This window comes from Bufo gargarizans, chromosome 5, assembly GCF_014858855.1.
Source record: "Bufo gargarizans isolate SCDJY-AF-19 chromosome 5, ASM1485885v1, whole genome shotgun sequence".
NCBI classification, from domain to species: domain Eukaryota; kingdom Metazoa; phylum Chordata; class Amphibia; order Anura; family Bufonidae; genus Bufo; species Bufo gargarizans.
This window is the reverse complement of record NC_058084.1, coordinates 396419002-396437756: the sequence shown is the minus strand read 5'-3', so window position 1 is coordinate 396437756 and position 18755 is coordinate 396419002. Positions and strand designations below refer to the sequence as shown.

Here is an 18755-nt window from a genome sequence, read left to right as displayed (position 1 = left end):
TACAATACATTCAGGGGGCATTTAAAGATTACATTTTTCTTGCTGATTTCTCCTGTAACTTGGGCTGGCATACTGTAATATTTTTTTTTATATGCAACAATGTATTTTGTAAAAACAAATAAAAGTAGTGATTCCGTTTAGCAGTATTCCACATGTACCAAATTTCCGGTGGAAAATTTCCACTTTAAATCCACAGAGAAATCCACAGCAGCAAATCTGCACTAAATCATGCATATTTGCAAAATCGCTATTTTTATCAGTTACATCTTTCAAAAATAATTAAATAAAAAGCAATCAGTTGTTTGTTCTCCAAATGGTAATGGTACCAATAAAACCTACATTTCATATCCCAAAAAAATAAACCCTCACACACCTACATTAACAAATAAAATACAAATGTATTGCTATTAGAATATGGCAGCACAAAAACAATTGTACTAAAGTAGAAATATATTTAAAAAAGCTAGATAAAGGGGTCTGGAGGTCTAATGGGAGCTGATTTGTGCCTGGAGGTCTAATGGAGGGATGATTAGGGGTCTGGATGTCGATTGGGAGTCTGAATGACTAATGGGGGTCTATAGGTCTAATGGGGGGCTGATTGGGGTTCTGGAAGTCTAATGGCGGTCTTATTGGGGGTCTGGAGGTCTGGTCTGAGGTCCGATTGGTTGTCTGGAGGTCTAATCGGGGTCTGGCAGGGGTCTGCAAGTCTAATGGGGCTCCGATTTGGGTTCTGGGAGTCTGGTTTGAGGTCTGTGTGGGGATGGCGGTCTAATGGGAGTCTTATATGGGGGTCTGAAGATCTAGTGGGGGTCTTATCTGAGGTCATATATTGGGGCAGAGTCTGACATGGAGATCTAAAGGGGATGTGATCTGATCTAAGGTTTCATATGTGGGGTCTGGATGTCTGATTGGGGGTCTGGAGGTCTAATGGGTTTTTTCTTGGAGATCTGATTTGGGGTATAGGGGTCTGATTGGGGGTCTGGAGGATTAATGGGGGTCTGATTGGGGGTGTGGAAGTATAATGCTGGTCTGATTGGGAGACTGGAGGTTTAATGCTGGTCTAATTGGGAGACTGGAGGTCTAATGGGGTTTGATTGTGGGGTGTAGAGTTCTAATAGGGGGCAGATTGGGGTTCTAGAGGTCTAATGGGGGTCTGATTGGCAGTCTGGAGGTCTAATAGGGGTCTGTTTGGGAAGCTGGAGGTCTAATGGGGATTGATTGGGGGTCTAAAGCTCTAATGGGGGGCTGATTGGGGGCCTGGAGGACTATTGGGGGTTTGGAGGACTATTGCGGCCTGGAGGTCTAATAGGTGGCTTATTGGGAGTTTATAGGTCTAATGAGGGCTGATTGGGGGTCTGCAGGTCTAATGGGAATCTGATTGGGGATCTGGAGGTCTGGTCTGAGGTCTGATGTGGGGGAATGGTGGTCTAATGGGGGTCTTTTATGGGGTCTGAAGGTCTAATGGGGGTCTTATCTGAGGTCATATATTGGGGAGGAGTCTGAAATGGAGACTTAATGGGGGTGTGATCTGAAGCTTGATATGTGGGGTCTGGAGGTCTGCTTGGGGATCTGGAGGTCTGATTAGGGGTCTGGGGTCTTATATGGGGGCTGATATAGAGGTGTATTTTTTGTACTGGTGCACAATATAAAGGGGTATTTTTGTACTGGTGCACTATATGTGCAGTACCAGTATTTTCAGGGGGACTGTTTCTGCAGGATAGTATTGGGGGGCACAGTACTGGGGGGGAGGGGGGTAGGATTGGGTGTTGAGAAGGAGGGGCTGATGATGGAAAAGTAGGAAACAGAGATGAGACATGGCTGAAAGAAGTCACCATGGCAGTCTGGTCTGAAAGGAGAAGATAAAGAAAGAGAATATCTACATTAGAGGAGATGTCACTGGATGTAAGAGGTACATATGTGGGGATGTATTACTCTGTATGTTCTGTAGCACTGTAGTATGTAATGTTTTCCAAGTATGTCTTTAAAGGGGTTGTCCACTTTTTTTTTCCGTATGAGTGCTGCCTTTTCTGCTCTGTTTACTTGCTCACCACTGCCATTGCAGTAGCGAGCAGGTAAATAGAGCAGAGAAAGCAGCTCTTATATGAGCGCTGCCGTCTCTTCAAGCAGGTGATCGACTGGGGTGCCGGGGGACCTGAGAATAGGTCATCAGTAGTAAATAGGACAACACCTTTAACAGTAGAACTGGAGGGAATGGTTTAGGGCTCATGCACATGACCGTGCGGCTGCCGAGGACAGATCCAGACCCATTCAACTTGAATGGGTCCGTGATCTGTCCGCATAGCAAAAAAGTAGTGCACGCAGGGGTCTTTACCACTTTAAACTTCGATTCTCTCAACGCTAGTCATCACCCATCACCTACCTGGGTGTTTCAGTGTCAAAGCCTGATGAACAACCAGAAATGTTACTTGAAGCTGAAAGGAAAGAAGGACGTATATTAAGCATGGTTAACAAGCATACATGCATTTAAAAAACTTATTAAAGGCCATCAAGACAATTTTAGAGAATATTTTTTATGACTTCACCACATAGACTAAAATAATAATGAGTATCATAATGATAATTTTAAATAAATCCACATTATATTAAAGGCGTTATGCAGTCAGTTCATATTGATGGCCTACAGTATACTCAGGATAGGTCATCAATAAGTAAATAACTCCTAAACCTAGTTGTAATGCAGATTAAAGCACCGAGGATTACAGTATCCCTTGGTGACAATAACCCATGGTTTAATATCCATTGTTAGAGATATCAGAGTAGCATTGATATGAAGCAGATTTGGAGGAAATTTGAAGTACTATATTAGAGATGAGTGACGTAACAATAAGATTTTATTTTATTTTTTAAATGTTAAATAGTGTTGTCTTCTAAAAAAAAAAAAAATTAGTTTTCTTCAATCTGCAAGCTCCCTGCAAGCTCTGCAGGCAAATGTAGGTACCATGGCTCTCCTTCAATACATGAATTGGCATCACAGGCTTAGGCCTCATGAACACGGCCATTGTGAGGCCGTTTCGGATCGAGACCCATTCAATTTGATTGGGTCCATGATCCATCCGCACCGCAAAAAAAATAGAACATGTTCCACACTGCAGCTCCGGATGGGGTCCGCATCCGTGATGCGGGGAGCACACGGCCTTATTGCATATTGCAACAGCCGTGTGAATGAGGCCTAAGGCTACTTTCACACTTGCGTTTTTGCCTGATCCGGCAGAGATCAGCAAGAACGCTTCCATTTCTGATAATACAACCGCCTGCATCCATTATGAACGGATCCGGTTGTATTATCTTTAAAATAGCAATGACGGATACATGGAAATACATGACGAACTCCATGGAAAGTCAATGGGTGCCAGATCTGTTTTCTGTTGTGTCCGAGAAAACGTTTTGTTCCGCATCCCATGCCGAACAGAAAACCGCAGCTTGCTCCGGTATGGGAACGCAACCAAACGGAACGGAATGCAAAACAAAAGCATGTTCAGACAATACACTGGCTGCAGGGCAGGCCAGCAAATCCAAGGCGTAAAGGGCAAGGTCAGGCCATGTGTCCAATTTGGAGACCCAGAAGTTGAAGAAGGCAGACCCGTCATTCAGTACGTGTAAGCATGTGAACACATACTGCTCCACTATGTTGAGGAAATGCTGCCTCCTGCTAAGACGTTCCATATCAGCTGATGATGCTGGTTGTTGTGGCATGCTGACATTTCGGCCATGCTAATCCTGCCTTCTGAGGTGCTGGTGGTGCCCCAGCAGCGTTGGCGACTTCTTCCTCCTCCTCCTGCCTTTGCCTTGTGCCACCAGCAGGGCCACTATTAGCGTGCACTTGTACTCGCGCATCTTACGATCACGCTCCAGTGACGGAATTTAGGATGGTACGTTGTCCTTGTAACAGGGATCCAGCAGCGTGGCCACCCAGTAATTAGCACAAGTTAGAATGTGGGCAACTCGGCAGTCGTTGCGGAGACACTGCAGCATGTAATCGCTCATGTGCCAGGCTGCCCAGAGGCAACGAAAAGCTGTCCTCTGTGGAGGTGTCTCATCTGTGTCCTCTGTATCCCCCCAGCCACGCACCAGTGATGGCCATGAGTTGGTTTGGGTGCCACCCTGCTGTGAACATAGTTCCTCCTACTCCATCTCCTCATCCTCCACGTTGTCATCCTCCAGAACTGTGCCCTGGCCGGACAATTTTGTACCTGGCGTTTGTGGGTGCAGGAACCCACCCTCAGAGCCACTTGTGAATGACTGGCCATAAACCCTATGAAATGATCCCTCTTCCTCCTCCTCCTCCTCCTGTGCCACATCCTCTTCTATCATCCAGCAACGTTTTTTCAAGGAGGCATAGAAGTGAGATAATAATGCTGAGAACAGTGTTATCGCCACTGGCCATGTTGGTGGAGTACTCAAAACAGCGCAACAAGGAACACAGGTCTCACATAGAGGTCCAGTCATTACTGGTGAAGTGGTGCTATTTCACAGAGTGACTCACCCGTGCGTGCTGCAGCTGAAACTCCACTATCGCCTGCTGCTTGCACACTCTGGCCAGCATGTGCAAGGTGGAGTTCCACCTTGTGGGCACGTCACATATAAGGCGGTGAGCGGGAAGGCCGAAGTTATGCTGCAGCGCTGACAGGCAAGCAACAGCAGGGTGAAAACGCCGAAAGCGCATGCAGATGGCCCGACATATCAGGGTAGTTTTCAAGGAACCACTGAACCACCAAATTCAGCACATGCGCCAGGCAAGGGATGTGTGTCAAACCGGCTAGTCCCATAGCTGCTACGATATTTCACCCATTATCACACACCAACCACTCATTGGTCTGTTATTCAAGGCCCGTGTGGGATTTGTCCCCCAAACAGCTATGTTTTAAAACTGCCTGCTTTCGTTTACCCCTGGCTGTGCTGAAGTTGGTGGTGAAGGTGTTACACTGACCGGATGAGGAGCCGGTAGAAAATGAGGAAGCAGAGTAGGAAAAGGAAGCAATAGGCGGCAAAGAAAAGCGCCCTGCAATCCTCGGTGGTGGAAGGACATGCGCCAAACTGCTATCCGCCTTAGGCTCAGCCGCCACTGTATTTACCCAGTGGGCTGTTAGGGAGATATAACGTCCCTGACCGTGCTTACTGGTCCGCATATTCGTAGTTAGGTGGACCTTACCAGGGATGGCGTTGCGCAGTGCACACCTGATTTTGTCCCCCACTTTATTGTGCAGGGAAGGGATGGCACGCATGGAAAAGTAGTGGCGGCTGGGCACGACGTATTGTGGGACAGCCACCGCCATAAGGCTTTTAAAACTCTCCATCTCCACCAGACAGAATGACAGCATTTCAAAGGATAGTAATTTTGAAATGCTAGCATTCAGGGCCAGGGATCGTGGGTGGGTAGGGGGGTACTTCCTCTTCCGCTCCAGTGTTTGGGAGATGGAGATCTGAACACTTCCATGGGACATTGTGGAGATGTTTGGTGACCCAGGTGGTCGTGTTGCTGGCAGATCCTCTGTTTGCGGGGTGGTAGGTGCCACTGTCACTCCAGAGGTGGATGAAGAGGCTGAGACTGCAGCAGAAGAGGAAGCAGGAGGAGCCAGAGACCTTTCTTGGTTTTTGAGGTGTCTACTCCACCGCAGCTCGTGCTTTTCTGGCCTCACCATTCGTAGAGCCGCATTAGGCCCAACCAAATACCACTGAAGGTTATGTCTCCTACTTTCACATGAGGAAGGTGTTTCACTTGTGCGTGTAGCTGGCACAGATCGACCACGTCCTCTCCCTGCAACAGGAGCTCCACCAGCAGCACCACGACATGAGCCACGTCCCTTATTTGACGCTCTCCTAATATTTTTCAAATTTAGGATCTTGCCCAAAATGGGTGTTTTTTTTAATAACAGAATAGAACAGCAGTATCTAACGTGTGTATCTCACAGTGACTGATGCAGACAAGGCCGCAAATTTAGTATTTGGCCCAAAATGGGTGTTTTTTTTTATAACAGAATAGAACAGCAGTAACTAATGCATGTATCTCACAATGACAGATGCAGCAAAGGCTGCAATATTAAGTACTTTGTCCAAAATGGGTGTTTTTTTAAACCCAGAATATTATTGCTGTATTTCAAGCTTGTATCTCACACTGACAGATGTAGACAAGGCCGCAAATGTAGTTTTTTGCCCAAAATGGGTGTTCTTTTAGTAACCAAATATGACAGCAGTATCTAACGCTTGTATTTCACACTGAAAGATGCAACTAGGACTGTAAAATTTTGTATTTTGCCCAAAAAGGGTGTTTTTTGCCCAAAAAGGGTGTGAAACTTATTGCTGTATTTCTAGCTTAAATTGCACACTGACTAATGTGGCATAGGCCCCAGATTGAGGGTATTGCCAAAAAGTGGTGTTTTTAAAACCCAGAAAATGATTGCAGTATTTCAAGCTTAAATTGCACACAGGCAAATGCTGCAAAGGCCACAGATGTAGGGTCTTGCCAAAAATGGGCAATTAAAAAATAAAATAAAAAAATTTAACCGAGAATGTAATTGCAGAATTTCAAGCTTCTATTTGACTGTCACAAATGCACATATGCTGTGCTGGTGCACAGAACTTGCATAAAATGGCCGCCACCGCTTACCTAACTAACAGACGGATAAAAGTAATTTTTCTGGGTCACTGGGCTCAGGGCAGGGTAATAAGATTGTGCACTGCACCCACAAAACTAAATCTAGATAGATCAATGAGTTAACAAGCACTCCAGATTAAAGATTCTGTCCTATTCTCTTTCACAGCAGCAGCAGCATCCTATCCCTACACTAAGCACAGCAGAGTGACGTGCAGCCCTACGTGACTCCAGCTTATATAGAGGCTGGGTCACATGCTGCACTGGCCAATCACAGCCATTCCATTAGTAGGCATGGCTGTGATGGCTTCTAAGGGCACACGAGTAAAACACTTGTTGATTGGCTGCTCTGCAGCCTTTCAAAAAGCGCCATAAAATAGCCGAATACCGAACCCGAACCGTTACTGAAAAGTTCGGGTTCGGGTCTGGGGTCCAAAAATCCAAAAGTTTGGTTCGCTCAACCCTAGCTGTAATGGGCAGGGACATTACATGTCTTTCACTGCTCACTAGATCGATGTTCTGTGTGGATACAATGGCGCTACACCACACAACATAATAATAATTATATAGCACCAACCTATTCTGCAGTGCTTTACAATTGATTTTCGTGTAAAAATAAATAAATAAATCATACATTACATAACCAACAAGTCAACAATTAAATAAAGAGGAATGAGGGCCCTGCTCACAAAAGCTTACAATGTATAAGAAGATAGGGGTGACACAATAGGTAAAATGGAAGAGATTTATCATCTCTCTTGTGCCAGAAAATTGGCTTTAAAAAGTCACAAACTGTGTGTTTGTGACATTTTAAAATACGACTTTTTAAAAACTTTTTTCCTAAAGGGGGCGAGACAAGGGCAGGAAAGGGGCGTGGCCCAAAAACACAGACAAATGTATCTTCTTTTATTTTTCAGGCGCCAGAATTGTACGGCAGCTCTCAGCTGTCATAGATTTCTGTTTAGATGCACTGACTGCTGGAGGATACGTCTAATTTATGACAAGACCTGCGCCACTTTTATTGGGTTGCCAAGAAATAGCCAAGCCAGTGCTATTTTCGGCAGTACTATAGAGATGAATGAAGGTGGCCGCATATGTTCTAGAGATAGGTGCAAGACCCCCTTTAAATGAATGAAATCCAAGTTAGGCATCATGCACATGGCTGTTGCCCGACAGCTGGTCCACAATATGAATCCGCAATCTGGAGCTGCGATGTGGAACGGAGGCACGGAACCCCACTGAAGCACTACGGAGTGCTTCTGTGGTGTTTCTGTCCATGCCTCTGAACCGCAAAAATATAGAACATGCTCTATTTTTTTACGGTGCAGATGGATCACGGACCCATTGGAAATTGCGGTCCCCAATGCACGGAACGGCCGCACAACGGCCGTGTGCATCAGGCCTTATACTAAACCTTTTCCGATAAAACTGTACATCGATCTTAAGCAAATGGCATAGAAAAAGAAGAAAAGGGTGGCACTGCTGTGTGTGACGTAAATTTGCAACAGGGACTGACTAGCGCTTCGTCTGGCCTCTGACTTCACTGCGCTAGCGTGCGTCAGTATTTATTGGCACAGCGCTTAGTTGTCATAGCAACATAGATGCTTGGTGAAAAATATGATAAAGAAATTCAGCTCTTTAACAGGAGACACTTTATTGATGCGGAAAAAACTTTCCAATCCTCATGAGCATAAATATAGTCTACGCGTTTCGGACCCTTATATTTCGATCCTTAATCATGACATGTGTAACACATACTAAGCAGTTACTTATATACTTCTCCCACACCAATCCGTGGAGGTTTAGCTATCACATGACTGTTAACTCCTTAGTTCCGATCCTACTAAGGAGTTAACAGCCATGTGATATCTAAACCTCCGCAGCGTTTTGGCACTCACAGGTGCCTTTTTCAAACAAGAAATGAGCAGCAAATATTTGCTGCTCACTTCTTGTTTGAAAAAGGCACCTGTGAGTGCCGAAACGCCACGCGTCACCCTAATATGAGTGACCAATAAATCTATCACCAGCAAAGATTTTTGAGAGTGCCGGTTTTCTTTTATCTTTCTGATTTTGGGATTACATCCACACAAACCGAGCACCCCTTAACCAGCACGCTGTGACGCCTGACTTCATCACACAATGTCCTATTCTTGTACGCAATTACAGACAAGAAAAGGCATTTTCTATATAGTTCCGGCAATGTGCGGATCCGCAAAATGCGGAAAGCATATTGCCGGTGTCCGTGTTTTGCAGATCCGTGGATCCGCAAAACACATACGGATGTCTGAATGGAGCCTTACAGGGGGGTGATCAATGACAGGGGGGTGATCAGGGAGTCTATATGGGGTGATCAGGGGTTAATAAGTGACAGGGGGGTGCAGTTTAGTGTGGTGCTTGGTGCTACTTATTACACAGCTACTTGTGTCCTCTGGTGGTCGATCCAAGCAAAAGGGACCACCAGAGGAGCAGGTAGCAGGTATATCAGACGCTGTTAACAAAACAGTTTCTAATATACCTTTCTGGGGTAAAAAAAAATCGCATCTACAGCCTGCCAGCGAATGATCGCTGCTGGCAGGCTGTAGATCAACTCGTTTACCATGCGATCCTGTGAACGCGCGCTCCTGTGAGATGCCACCTTTCGGCGTTAGTGTGACGGGAGATGGTTAAAGAAATGAATTTACCATTTACGTTAGTTTTGCTGACGACCAAACCTTCTGCCGCTTGTCCAAATACAACAGTGTTGAGGGGAATTGCTGATCCATTTCCAACAGCACACACAATTCCAATTACCATGAGGATAATATCCCATTTATCTGCATACTGGAACTAGAAATGAGCATAAAAAGAAAATAATCACAGGGTTTAGTAAACTTTAGTTATATTTTTCCCTGTTATGGATATATGAGGTCATTTGTCAAACTGGTGTAAAGTAGAACTGGCTTAGTTGTCCATAGCAACCAATCAGATTCCACCTTTCATTTTTGACAGCTCCTTTGGAAAATGAAAGGTGGAATCTGATTGGTTGCTATGGGCAACTAAGTCAGTTCACTTTACACCAGTTTGATAAATGACCCCCATATTCCTTATGTTCATATACATTTGTCACCTGTCATGCTGACTTGCTTCCCCCTACTGTAAAATATATCGTACCTACAAAATTACATAAAAGGGTTATGTCACAAGCTGTTTCTGTAGCTTCCATGCACAGTAATGAGAGCCACTGAAATAGTGAGCTCCAGCGCGCTCCGCTCTTTTCTGGCTGGCTAGACATTTTTTTTTACAGATCACACGCAGGACCAGTTATGGGGCTGCAGGAAATGCAGACAGCACACAAATGGCATCCATGTGCTGTCCACATCCGTCCTGCTCACCGGCACCAGCACCTGATGCTGGCATGGCCACCGCTGCCCAGCCCCCAGCCCCTGCCGCCAGATGTTTTCATCCGCAAGACAGGTAGATGCAGCGGTGGTCGTGCCGGCATCAGAAGCAACAAGGTTATCGGGGTGCGAGGTAAGTACAATCTGTGTGAGGGGCCCAGGCATTTGGGGGGGCATTATAGGTCTTGGTCAACCCTTTTAAGGGGCGGCTGATTCCCATTCAAGTGAATGGGCCTGAGCTGCAACATCAATGTATGACACTATGGTTGGAGTTCTGGTGCAGAGGTCGCTTCAAAAATCTGGCTTGATTCATTTATCTATCACATTATACTTTGCTCATATCCAGGGGTTATGACCACCCTGCAATCCAGCTGCAGTGGCTGTGTTTGCACACAATAGGAAAAGGCATCGTCCACATTTATAGCTACCTGTATGGGCTCATGCACACGACCGTATGTATTTTGCTGTCCGCAAAAAAGACGGATGACATCCGTGTGCATTCTGTATTTTGTAAAACGGAACAGCTGGCCCCTAATAGAACAGTACTATCCTTGTCCGTAATGCGCACAATAATAGGACATGTTCCATTTTTTTGCGGAACAAAAATACGGACATATGGAAACAGAATGCACACGGAGTAACTTACGTTTTTTGTGGACCCATTGAAATGAATGGTACCGTATACAGTCTACAAAAAAAAATAGAACGGACATGGAAAGAAAATACATTTGTGTGCATGAGCCCTATAAGAGAGTCCACTTTTGAACGCTTTTAGATGCCGTGGTCAGGATTGACCACTGCATCTGAAGTGTTAAATATCCACGAACGGTATTCTCAGCAGTATGAAACAACAGGCACCACGCGGCTATGGAACGTACTCCGCTCAGGAGCAAGCTCCATCTCTAAAGACCCAGCCAGTGTCGTACTAGTACGGCGCTGGTCGGGAAGGGGTTAAATGGATCTTCCCTATCCAGGAATTCTGCCCTATGATACATGGCATTCAAAAAATCACTAGAATAACCCCGGGCTAATAACCTGTTATATAGAAAAGATCTCTTCAGAGGAGCAATTCCTTCCTAGATGAACCCATTCACCCTAAGGAATCGTGGAAGACAATGGATCCATACTGTGATATGGCTGGTATCTGTGTCTTGTGGATCTGTGGAATGCCCCCTAAATTAGATAAACCCTTTCTGAATCCAGAATACCCATTTTACTGTATTAAAAAATAATTTTTCATCAATACATAAAGATAAGAAAAACTGACCAGTTCGAGTACTCCCACCATCTCCTTAGTGAATACCTTGACATGGGAATTCTTTCTTTCTTTACTAAAATAAATTAAAATAAGAATAGTAATTATATTAACAATACAAATAAGTCACCCTGATTTTAGTTAGCTTCTTTATTAAAAATAAGATAGTGATACATTTATACAAATCTAGATCATAGATCAGCAACCTTCGGCACTCCAGCTGCTGTGAAACTACAGCTCCCAGCATGCATACATACTTTGGCTGCTCTTTTAAGGTCACTTTCACATCTGTGCTTTCCGTCATAGGATCTCAAAACCAGGGGAAAACACTTTAGTTTTATCCACATTCATTGTCAATGGGGACAAAACTGAACTGAATGGAACAGAGTGCACCAGAATGCATTCTGTTTCATTTCTAAGTGTTCCCATCAGGGTCAGAGTCAGTACCCGGCAAAGCATGGCAAGTCCTGGGGCCCACTGAGGTCGCTGAACAGTAGGAAATCCTGAAGAGTCGGGACTCTTACTGGCTTAGGAGTCCCTGCTCTGACGCCATATATGGAATCATTGCTATGACCATGAAGGGGGTATCCCCGTGTATTTAAGTCTAATTAGGGTCCATTCACACGACCGTGTGTGTTTTGCAGATCCACGGACCCGTGGATCCGCAAAACACCGCACTTCGCCGGCACTTAATAGAAAATGCCTATTCTTGTCTGCAATTAAGGACAAGAATAGGACATGTTCTATTTTTTTCGGGATCGGAATTGTGGACCCGGGAGTGCGGATGGGCAATTCTAGATCCAGGCAGCACATCGTGCTGCCCAATAAAAATGAATGGGTCCGCAAAATGAGGAACGAAATTGTGGACGTGTGAATGGACCCTTACCCTCTCTTTCTAATATGCCCCTGCTGGAATTTGAATGCACAATCTTCTACATTAAAGGGAAGACCTTAACCACTGAGCTATTGAGCTCAATGCTAAGCTATGCCAGAAAAACCTTATAGTAGTTTCTCATGTATTAGGTATTCCTATACAGAAGAAGTATCATTGAATTTTTTTTGTAATTGTAAAAAAATGTACAGCACAAAATAAATATGATATTACAAAAAAATATATATATAAAATCATACCTCTGATATATACAGTATATATATATATATATATATATATATATATATATACAGTACAGACCAAAAGTTTGGACACACCTTCTCATTCAAAGAGTTTTCTTTATTTTCATGACTATGAAAATTGTAGATTCACACTGAAGGCATCAAAACTATGAATTAACACATGTGGAATTATATACATAACAAAAAAGTGTGAAACAACTGAAAATATGTCATATTCTAGGTTCTTCAAAGTAGCCACCTTTTGCTTTGATTACTACTTTGCACACTCTTGGCATTCTCTTGATGAGCTTCAAGAGGTAGTCACCTGAAATGGTTTTCACTTCACAGGTCTGCCCTGTCAGGTTTAATAAGTGGGATTTCTTGCCTTATAATTGGGGTTGAGAACATCAGTTGCGTTGTGGAGAAGTCAGGTGGATACACAGCTGATAGTCCTACTGAATAGACTGTTAGAATTTGTATTATAGCAAGAAAAAATCAGCTAAGTAAAGAAAAACGAGTGGCCATCATTACTTTAAGAAATGAAGGTCAGTCAGTCCGAAAAATTGGGAAAACTTTGAAAGTGTCCCCAAGTGCAGTCACAAAAACCATCAAGCGCTACAAAGAAACTGGCTCACATGCGGACCGCCACAGGAATAGAAGACCAAGAGTCACCTCTGCTGCGGAGGATAAGTTCATCCGAGTCACCAGCCTCAGAAATCGCAGGTTAACAGCAGCTCAGATTAGAGACCAGGTCAATGCCACACAGAGTTCTAGCAGCAGACACATCTCTAGAACAACTATTAAGAGGAGACTGTGTGAATCAGGCCTTCATGGTAGAATATCTGCTAGGAAACCACTGCTAAGGACAGGCAACAAGCAAAAGAGACTTGTTTGGGCTAAAGAACACAAGGAATGGACATTAGACCAGTGGAAATCTGTGCTTTGGTCTGATGAGTCCAAATTTGAGATCTTTGGTTCCAACCACTGTGTCTGTGTGCAACGCAGAAAAGGTGAACGGATGGACTCTACATGCCTGGTTCCCACCGTGAAGCATGGAGGAGGAGGTGTGATGGTGTGGGGGTGCTTTGCTGGTGACACTGTTGGGGATTTATTTCAAATTGAAGGCATACTGAACCAGCATGGCTACCACAGCATCTTGCAGCGGCCTGCTATTCCATCCGGTTTGCGTTTAGTTGGACCATCATTTATTTTTCAACAGGATAGTGGCCCCAAACACACCTCCAGGCTGTGTAAGGGCTATTTGACCATGACAGAGAGTGATGGGGTGCTGCGCCAGATGACCTGGCCTCCACAGTCACCGGACCTGAACCCAACCAAGATGGTTTGGGGTGAGCTGGACCGCAGAGTGAAGGCAAAAGGGCCAACAAGTGCTAAGCATCTCTGGGAACTCCTTCAAGACTGTTGGAAGACCTTTTCAAGTGACTACCTTTTGAAGCTCATGAAGAGAATACCAAATGTGTGCAAAGCAGTAATCAAAGCAAAAGGCGGCTGTGGTGTGCCATGCTTGTTCAGTATGCCTTCAATTTTGAATAAATCCCCTACAGTGTCACCAGCAAAGCACCCCCACACCATCACACCTCCTCCTCCATGCTTCACGGTGGGAACCAGGCATGTAGAGTCCATCCGTTCACCTTTTCTGCGTCGCACAAAGATATGGTGGTTGGAACCAAAGATCTCAAATTTGGACTCATCAGACCAAAGCACAGATTTCCACTGGTCTAATGTCCATTCCTTGTGTTCTTTAGCCCAAACAAGTCTCTTCTGCTTGTTGCCTGTCCTTAGCAGTGGTTTCCTAGCAGATATTCTACCATGAAGGCCTGATTCACACAGTCTCCTCTTAACAGTTGTTCTAGAGATGTGTCTCCTGCTAGAACTCTGTGTGGCATTGACCTGGTCTCTAATCTGAGCTGCTGTTAACCTGCGATTTCTGAGGCTGGTGACTCAGATGAACTTATCCTCCGCAGCAGAGGTGGCTCTTGGTCTTCCTTTCCTGGGGCAGTCCGCATGTGAGCCAGTTTCTTTGTAGCGCTTGATGGTTTTTGTGACTGCACTTGATGGCCACTTGTTTTTCTTTACTTAGCTGCTTTTTTCTTGCTATAATACAAATTCTAACAGTCTATTCAGTAGGACTATCAGCTGTGTATCCACCTGACTTCTCCACAACACAACTGATGGTCCCAACCCCATTTATAAGGCAAGAAATCCCACTTATTAAACCTGACAGGGCACACCTGTGAAGTGAAAACCCTTTCAGGTGACTACCTCTTGAAGCTCATCAAGAGAATGCCAAGAGTGTGCAAATCAGTAATCAAAGCAAAAGGTGGCTACTTTGAAGAACCTAGAATATGACATATTTTCATTTGTTTCACACTTTTTTGTTATGTATATAATTCCACATGTGTTAATTCATAGTTTTGATGCCTTCAGTGTGAATCTACAATTTTCATAGTCATGAAAATAAAGAAAACTCTTTGAATGAGAAGGTGTGTCCAAACTTTTGGTCTGTACTGTATATGCATAATATGTGGGAAACTACTACTTAGGCTTTTAGCCATAATTTAGTTAGAGTAGGTTAACATGAAGCTCTATAGCTCAGTGGTTAAGGTTCTTGCCTGTATTATAGAAGGCTGTGAGTTTGAATTCAAGCAGAAGCATTTAAAATAATAGATGCTTAAATAAGCACACAGACCTTTTTAATTTGTATAACTATTATTTTTTTGTTGGGAAAGGTGGCCACCCTAACACTACCCCTGCTCCTAGGTAACACCCTTAACTGTTTTTTTTTTATAGCTATGTCTACGGAGATGTGTGGGGACTCATATGAGTGAAATCCAACCAAAGTCTTTTTTGACAATACCATTTTGGGGTGTGTATGACTTGATCACCTTTTATTCAATTTACTTGAGAGATAGGCCTCATGCACACGACTGTTGTTGTGTTCCGTTCCGCAAAATGGGGTTCCATTGTTCCGTGATCAGTTTCCATTTTTGTTTCTGTGTGTCTTCCTTTATTTTTGGAGGATAACCAGACATGAAGGAAAGTAAAAAAAAGTCTAAGTCAAGTTTGCCATGCAAATGATAGGAAAAAAACGGACGCGGATGCGGATGACAATCTTGTGTGCCTCCGCGTTTTTTCACGGACCCAAACTGTTTTCCGTGAAAACAATAGGACAGGTTATATTTTTTGGATGGACTGAAACCACGGATCACGGACGCGGATGACAAACGGTGCTTTAGCTTAGTTTTCAAAGGACCCATTGAAAGTCAATGGGTCCGCAGAAAATCACGAAAAAACAGAACAACGGACACGGAATGAAACAACGGTCGTGTGCATGAGGCCATAAAGTGATGAAAAAAACTGCAAATCAGCCTTTTTTTTATTGTTACGTCCTTCACCACAACTTTTTAAAATATTTTAATAGTATGGGTGTTTTTGCATTCGATGCCCATAATGTTTTTTTTTTTTGTTTATTTTTATTTTAGGGAAAGTGGGGTGATTTTACTTTTTACGTTTTTTTCAAAACTTATTTTTTTCCTTTTTTTATTAGATCCAGTGGCCATTGACTTACAATGGTTTTAGTAGTAGTGCCAGAGGGTCCTGATCCCTGATTTATATAGATAGAGAGATAGACAGATAGATACATGGCAGATATAATATATATACAGTATACTGTATATATGTGTTTTACCTTTCAGAAGCATCACTATTTTTGATCTTCCCATTTAACTTCCCATTACACTGATGATCAGAGATGTTAATATAATCAGTAGCTTTTCCTGTGGGGTATAAATGCATGAGATGAGATACCAATTAGATACAAAATCCCAGAAAGTAAATATGACTAGGAAAGAAAAGTCAGAGCACGTACCAGTCTTAGATGCAGCTGTTTGCGTTTGGCCCATTCTAACGAAATGATTCAATCAGGTTTAAACGTGGAAAAATTTAGATGACTGCAAGACATAGGAAAACCAATTCATATCAGTACAGTAACTAAGGCACTGACATTAAGAATGCTTTCTACTAGAGATGAACAAATTGATACTAAACTAATCAGATTTGTCACTAATTTCACCAAAATTATATTTCCAAACAAATTCTCTGTGGATGAATCATGCAAAATAGCAGACACCATTTTCAATTTCAAATTCAGTACACTACTGAGGGAAACAAGGAAGATGAAGGAAGAAGATGGAGGATCACATGACGTTGGTCAGGACATTGGCCAGCAGGATAGCCCACAATGCTTTGCAGTCAGCCAATCAGGAGGGAGGATGCTGGCTGGTCTGTCAGGCTCTATGCTAGATCTGAAGCACACACCCCATTGTGCCATTAGCCACAGATGGGGCAAGACATGTCTGTCCTATCTGCAACAGACATACCAGAAGCCAGCCATATGAGGGGCTTTCAGGGACAGGTTAGGGATTATGAAGAAGATATGATTAGTTAGGTAGATTGAATTACTAGGTAAAAAATAAAGTTTTAACATTAGGGATAGTAGAGCAGCAGTCAGTGTACTGTGTGCCTCAGGCCCCTTGCAGACGAGCTTTGTCACGCTGCGAGTCTGCAGCTCAGCTCCTGGCCTGATCTCCCATTGTGCTGCCGGGGGTCACGTAGCATTATATTGATTTATGATGCTACCGTATGTAACCCTTAGGCCTCTTTCACACGGGCATCATGGATTTGGGACGGATAAGATGCGGGTGCGTCGCAGGAAAATGCACTATTTTTCCGCGCAAGTGCAAAACATTTTAATGCGTTTTGCACGCATGTGAGAAAAATCTGCATGTTTGGTACCCAAACCTGAATCCGGACTTCTTCACAGAAGTTCGGGTTTGGGTTAGGTGTTCTGTAGATTTTATTATTTTCCCTTACAGCATGGTTAGAAGGGAAAATAATAGCATTCTTAATACAGAATGCTTAGCAAAATAGGGCTGGAAGGGTTAAAAAATTAAAATAAAATTAAACTAGCCTTAATCCACTTGTTTGCGCAGCCCTGCTTCTCTTCTTTCTTCTTCTTTGAGGAAAAGGACCTGTGGTGAACTTGCTGCGCTCATCACATGGTTCGTCACATGATCCATCACGATGGACCATATGATGAGCGCAATTACGTCACCTTTTCCTCCTGGACAGCAAAGAAGAAGACAGAAGAGAAGCCAGGCTGCGTGAACAAGTGGATGAGGTGAGTTAAATTATTTTATTTAAAATCTTTCTTTTAACCCCTCCCGCTCTATTTTACTAAGCATTCTGTGTTTAGAATGCTATTACTTTCCCTTATAACCATGTTATAAGGGAAAATAATAATGATAATCGGGTCCCCATCCCGATCATCTCCTAGCAACCATGCATGAAAATCGCACCGCATCCGCACTTGCTTGCGGATGCTTACGATTTTCACGCAGCCCCCTTCACTTCGATGGGGCCGGTGTGTGTTGCGTGAAAAACGCACAAAATAGAGCATGCTGCGATTTTCACGCAATGCACAAGTGATGCGTGAAAATCACCACTCATGTGCACAGCCCCATAGAAATGAATGGGTCGGGATTTAGTGCGGGTGCAATGCGTTCACCTCATGCATTGCACTTCGCGGAAATCTCGCCCGTGTGAAAGGGGCCTTACAGTTCTGGAACGTATTGGATAACACTGACATAATGCTGCAAGGGGCCTTACACTGCTCTGCACAATACGAGACACCTGAGCTTTTAAAGAGACAGAACTCAATTTTTCTAACAGAGCAGAAGAATGGAAATGTGAGGTGAACCCGGCCTAACATATTAATATACACACACAGACCATGCAAACAAAATGCTGATGAATCCCACCAGTAACACATGAATTGTATACACATGGAACATAGGAGCCAGTCACATTCTTAGTATATATACACTATGCTCAAAGTAATATGCTGGCAAATCACCACATTAAATGTATAGTAAGCAGCATACACACAAAAAAGGTTGAGATAATACGCCAGTGAATCGCGCCAGAGTCATTTTATGGTATATTTACACAAAGGGCAAGGCAAGTAGGCAGGGACAACAGAAGTAGACAGGGGCTAGAAATACCTTAGTGCAACACAAAATACCACCCCAGCAGAACTAAATACCACAGTGCAGCACAAAATACTTCTGCCCCCACTGTAGTATTCAACTGTGTCCCTGTCCTGAGGACGGCTATACCATTGAACTCAGGAGAGCAACTGTGACCAACAGTGTGGCCTTCAGCAGGGTTCAGGAAGCTCCTTGGGCATCATCCCACTGGGACATTTCCCTGTAGTGTCTAAGTCTAGTCCATCCCTGGGAGCTATACAGTGGAGAATAACCCCAGCGACAAGTGGGGTGGACAGTTAGTTAGGATACTTCCACATGGTCAGGTTTCCTGA

At 43.8% G+C, this 18755-nt stretch overlaps 1 protein-coding gene and 1 pseudogene across 1 annotated transcript; both read right to left on the bottom strand.

The window, feature by feature from the left end:
- LOC122939475 overlaps nucleotides 1–2423 on the bottom strand; it is a 200068-nt pseudogene extending 197645 nt beyond the window's left edge.
- Nucleotides 2424–2531: 108 nt separating this feature from the next.
- LOC122939474 (ATP-binding cassette sub-family B member 5-like) lies at nucleotides 2532–16328 on the bottom strand. Its single transcript, XM_044295546.1, has 5 exons — nucleotides 16245–16328; nucleotides 16065–16152; nucleotides 11255–11318; nucleotides 9292–9436; nucleotides 2532–2551 (listed from the first exon to the last, which is right to left on the bottom strand). Exons 1-5 carry the CDS (start codon nucleotides 16276–16278, stop codon nucleotides 2532–2534), a joined length of 351 nt encoding a protein of 116 aa, XP_044151481.1. The 5' UTR covers nucleotides 16279–16328.
- Nucleotides 16329–18755: the final 2427 nt, after the last annotated feature.

Coding starts and splice junctions, on each gene's coding strand:
- LOC122939474 (XM_044295546.1), bottom strand. CDS start 16,278: ATGGGCCAAACGCAAACAGCTGCATCTAAGACTG. Junction 16,153..16,244: donor AACAGCTGCATCTAAGACTG/GTACGTGCTCTG, acceptor TATACCCCACAG/GAAAAGCTACTGATTATATT. Junction 11,319..16,064: donor AATAGTGATGCTTCTGAAAG/GTAAAACACATA, acceptor AATTTATTTTAG/TAAAGAAAGAAAGAATTCCC.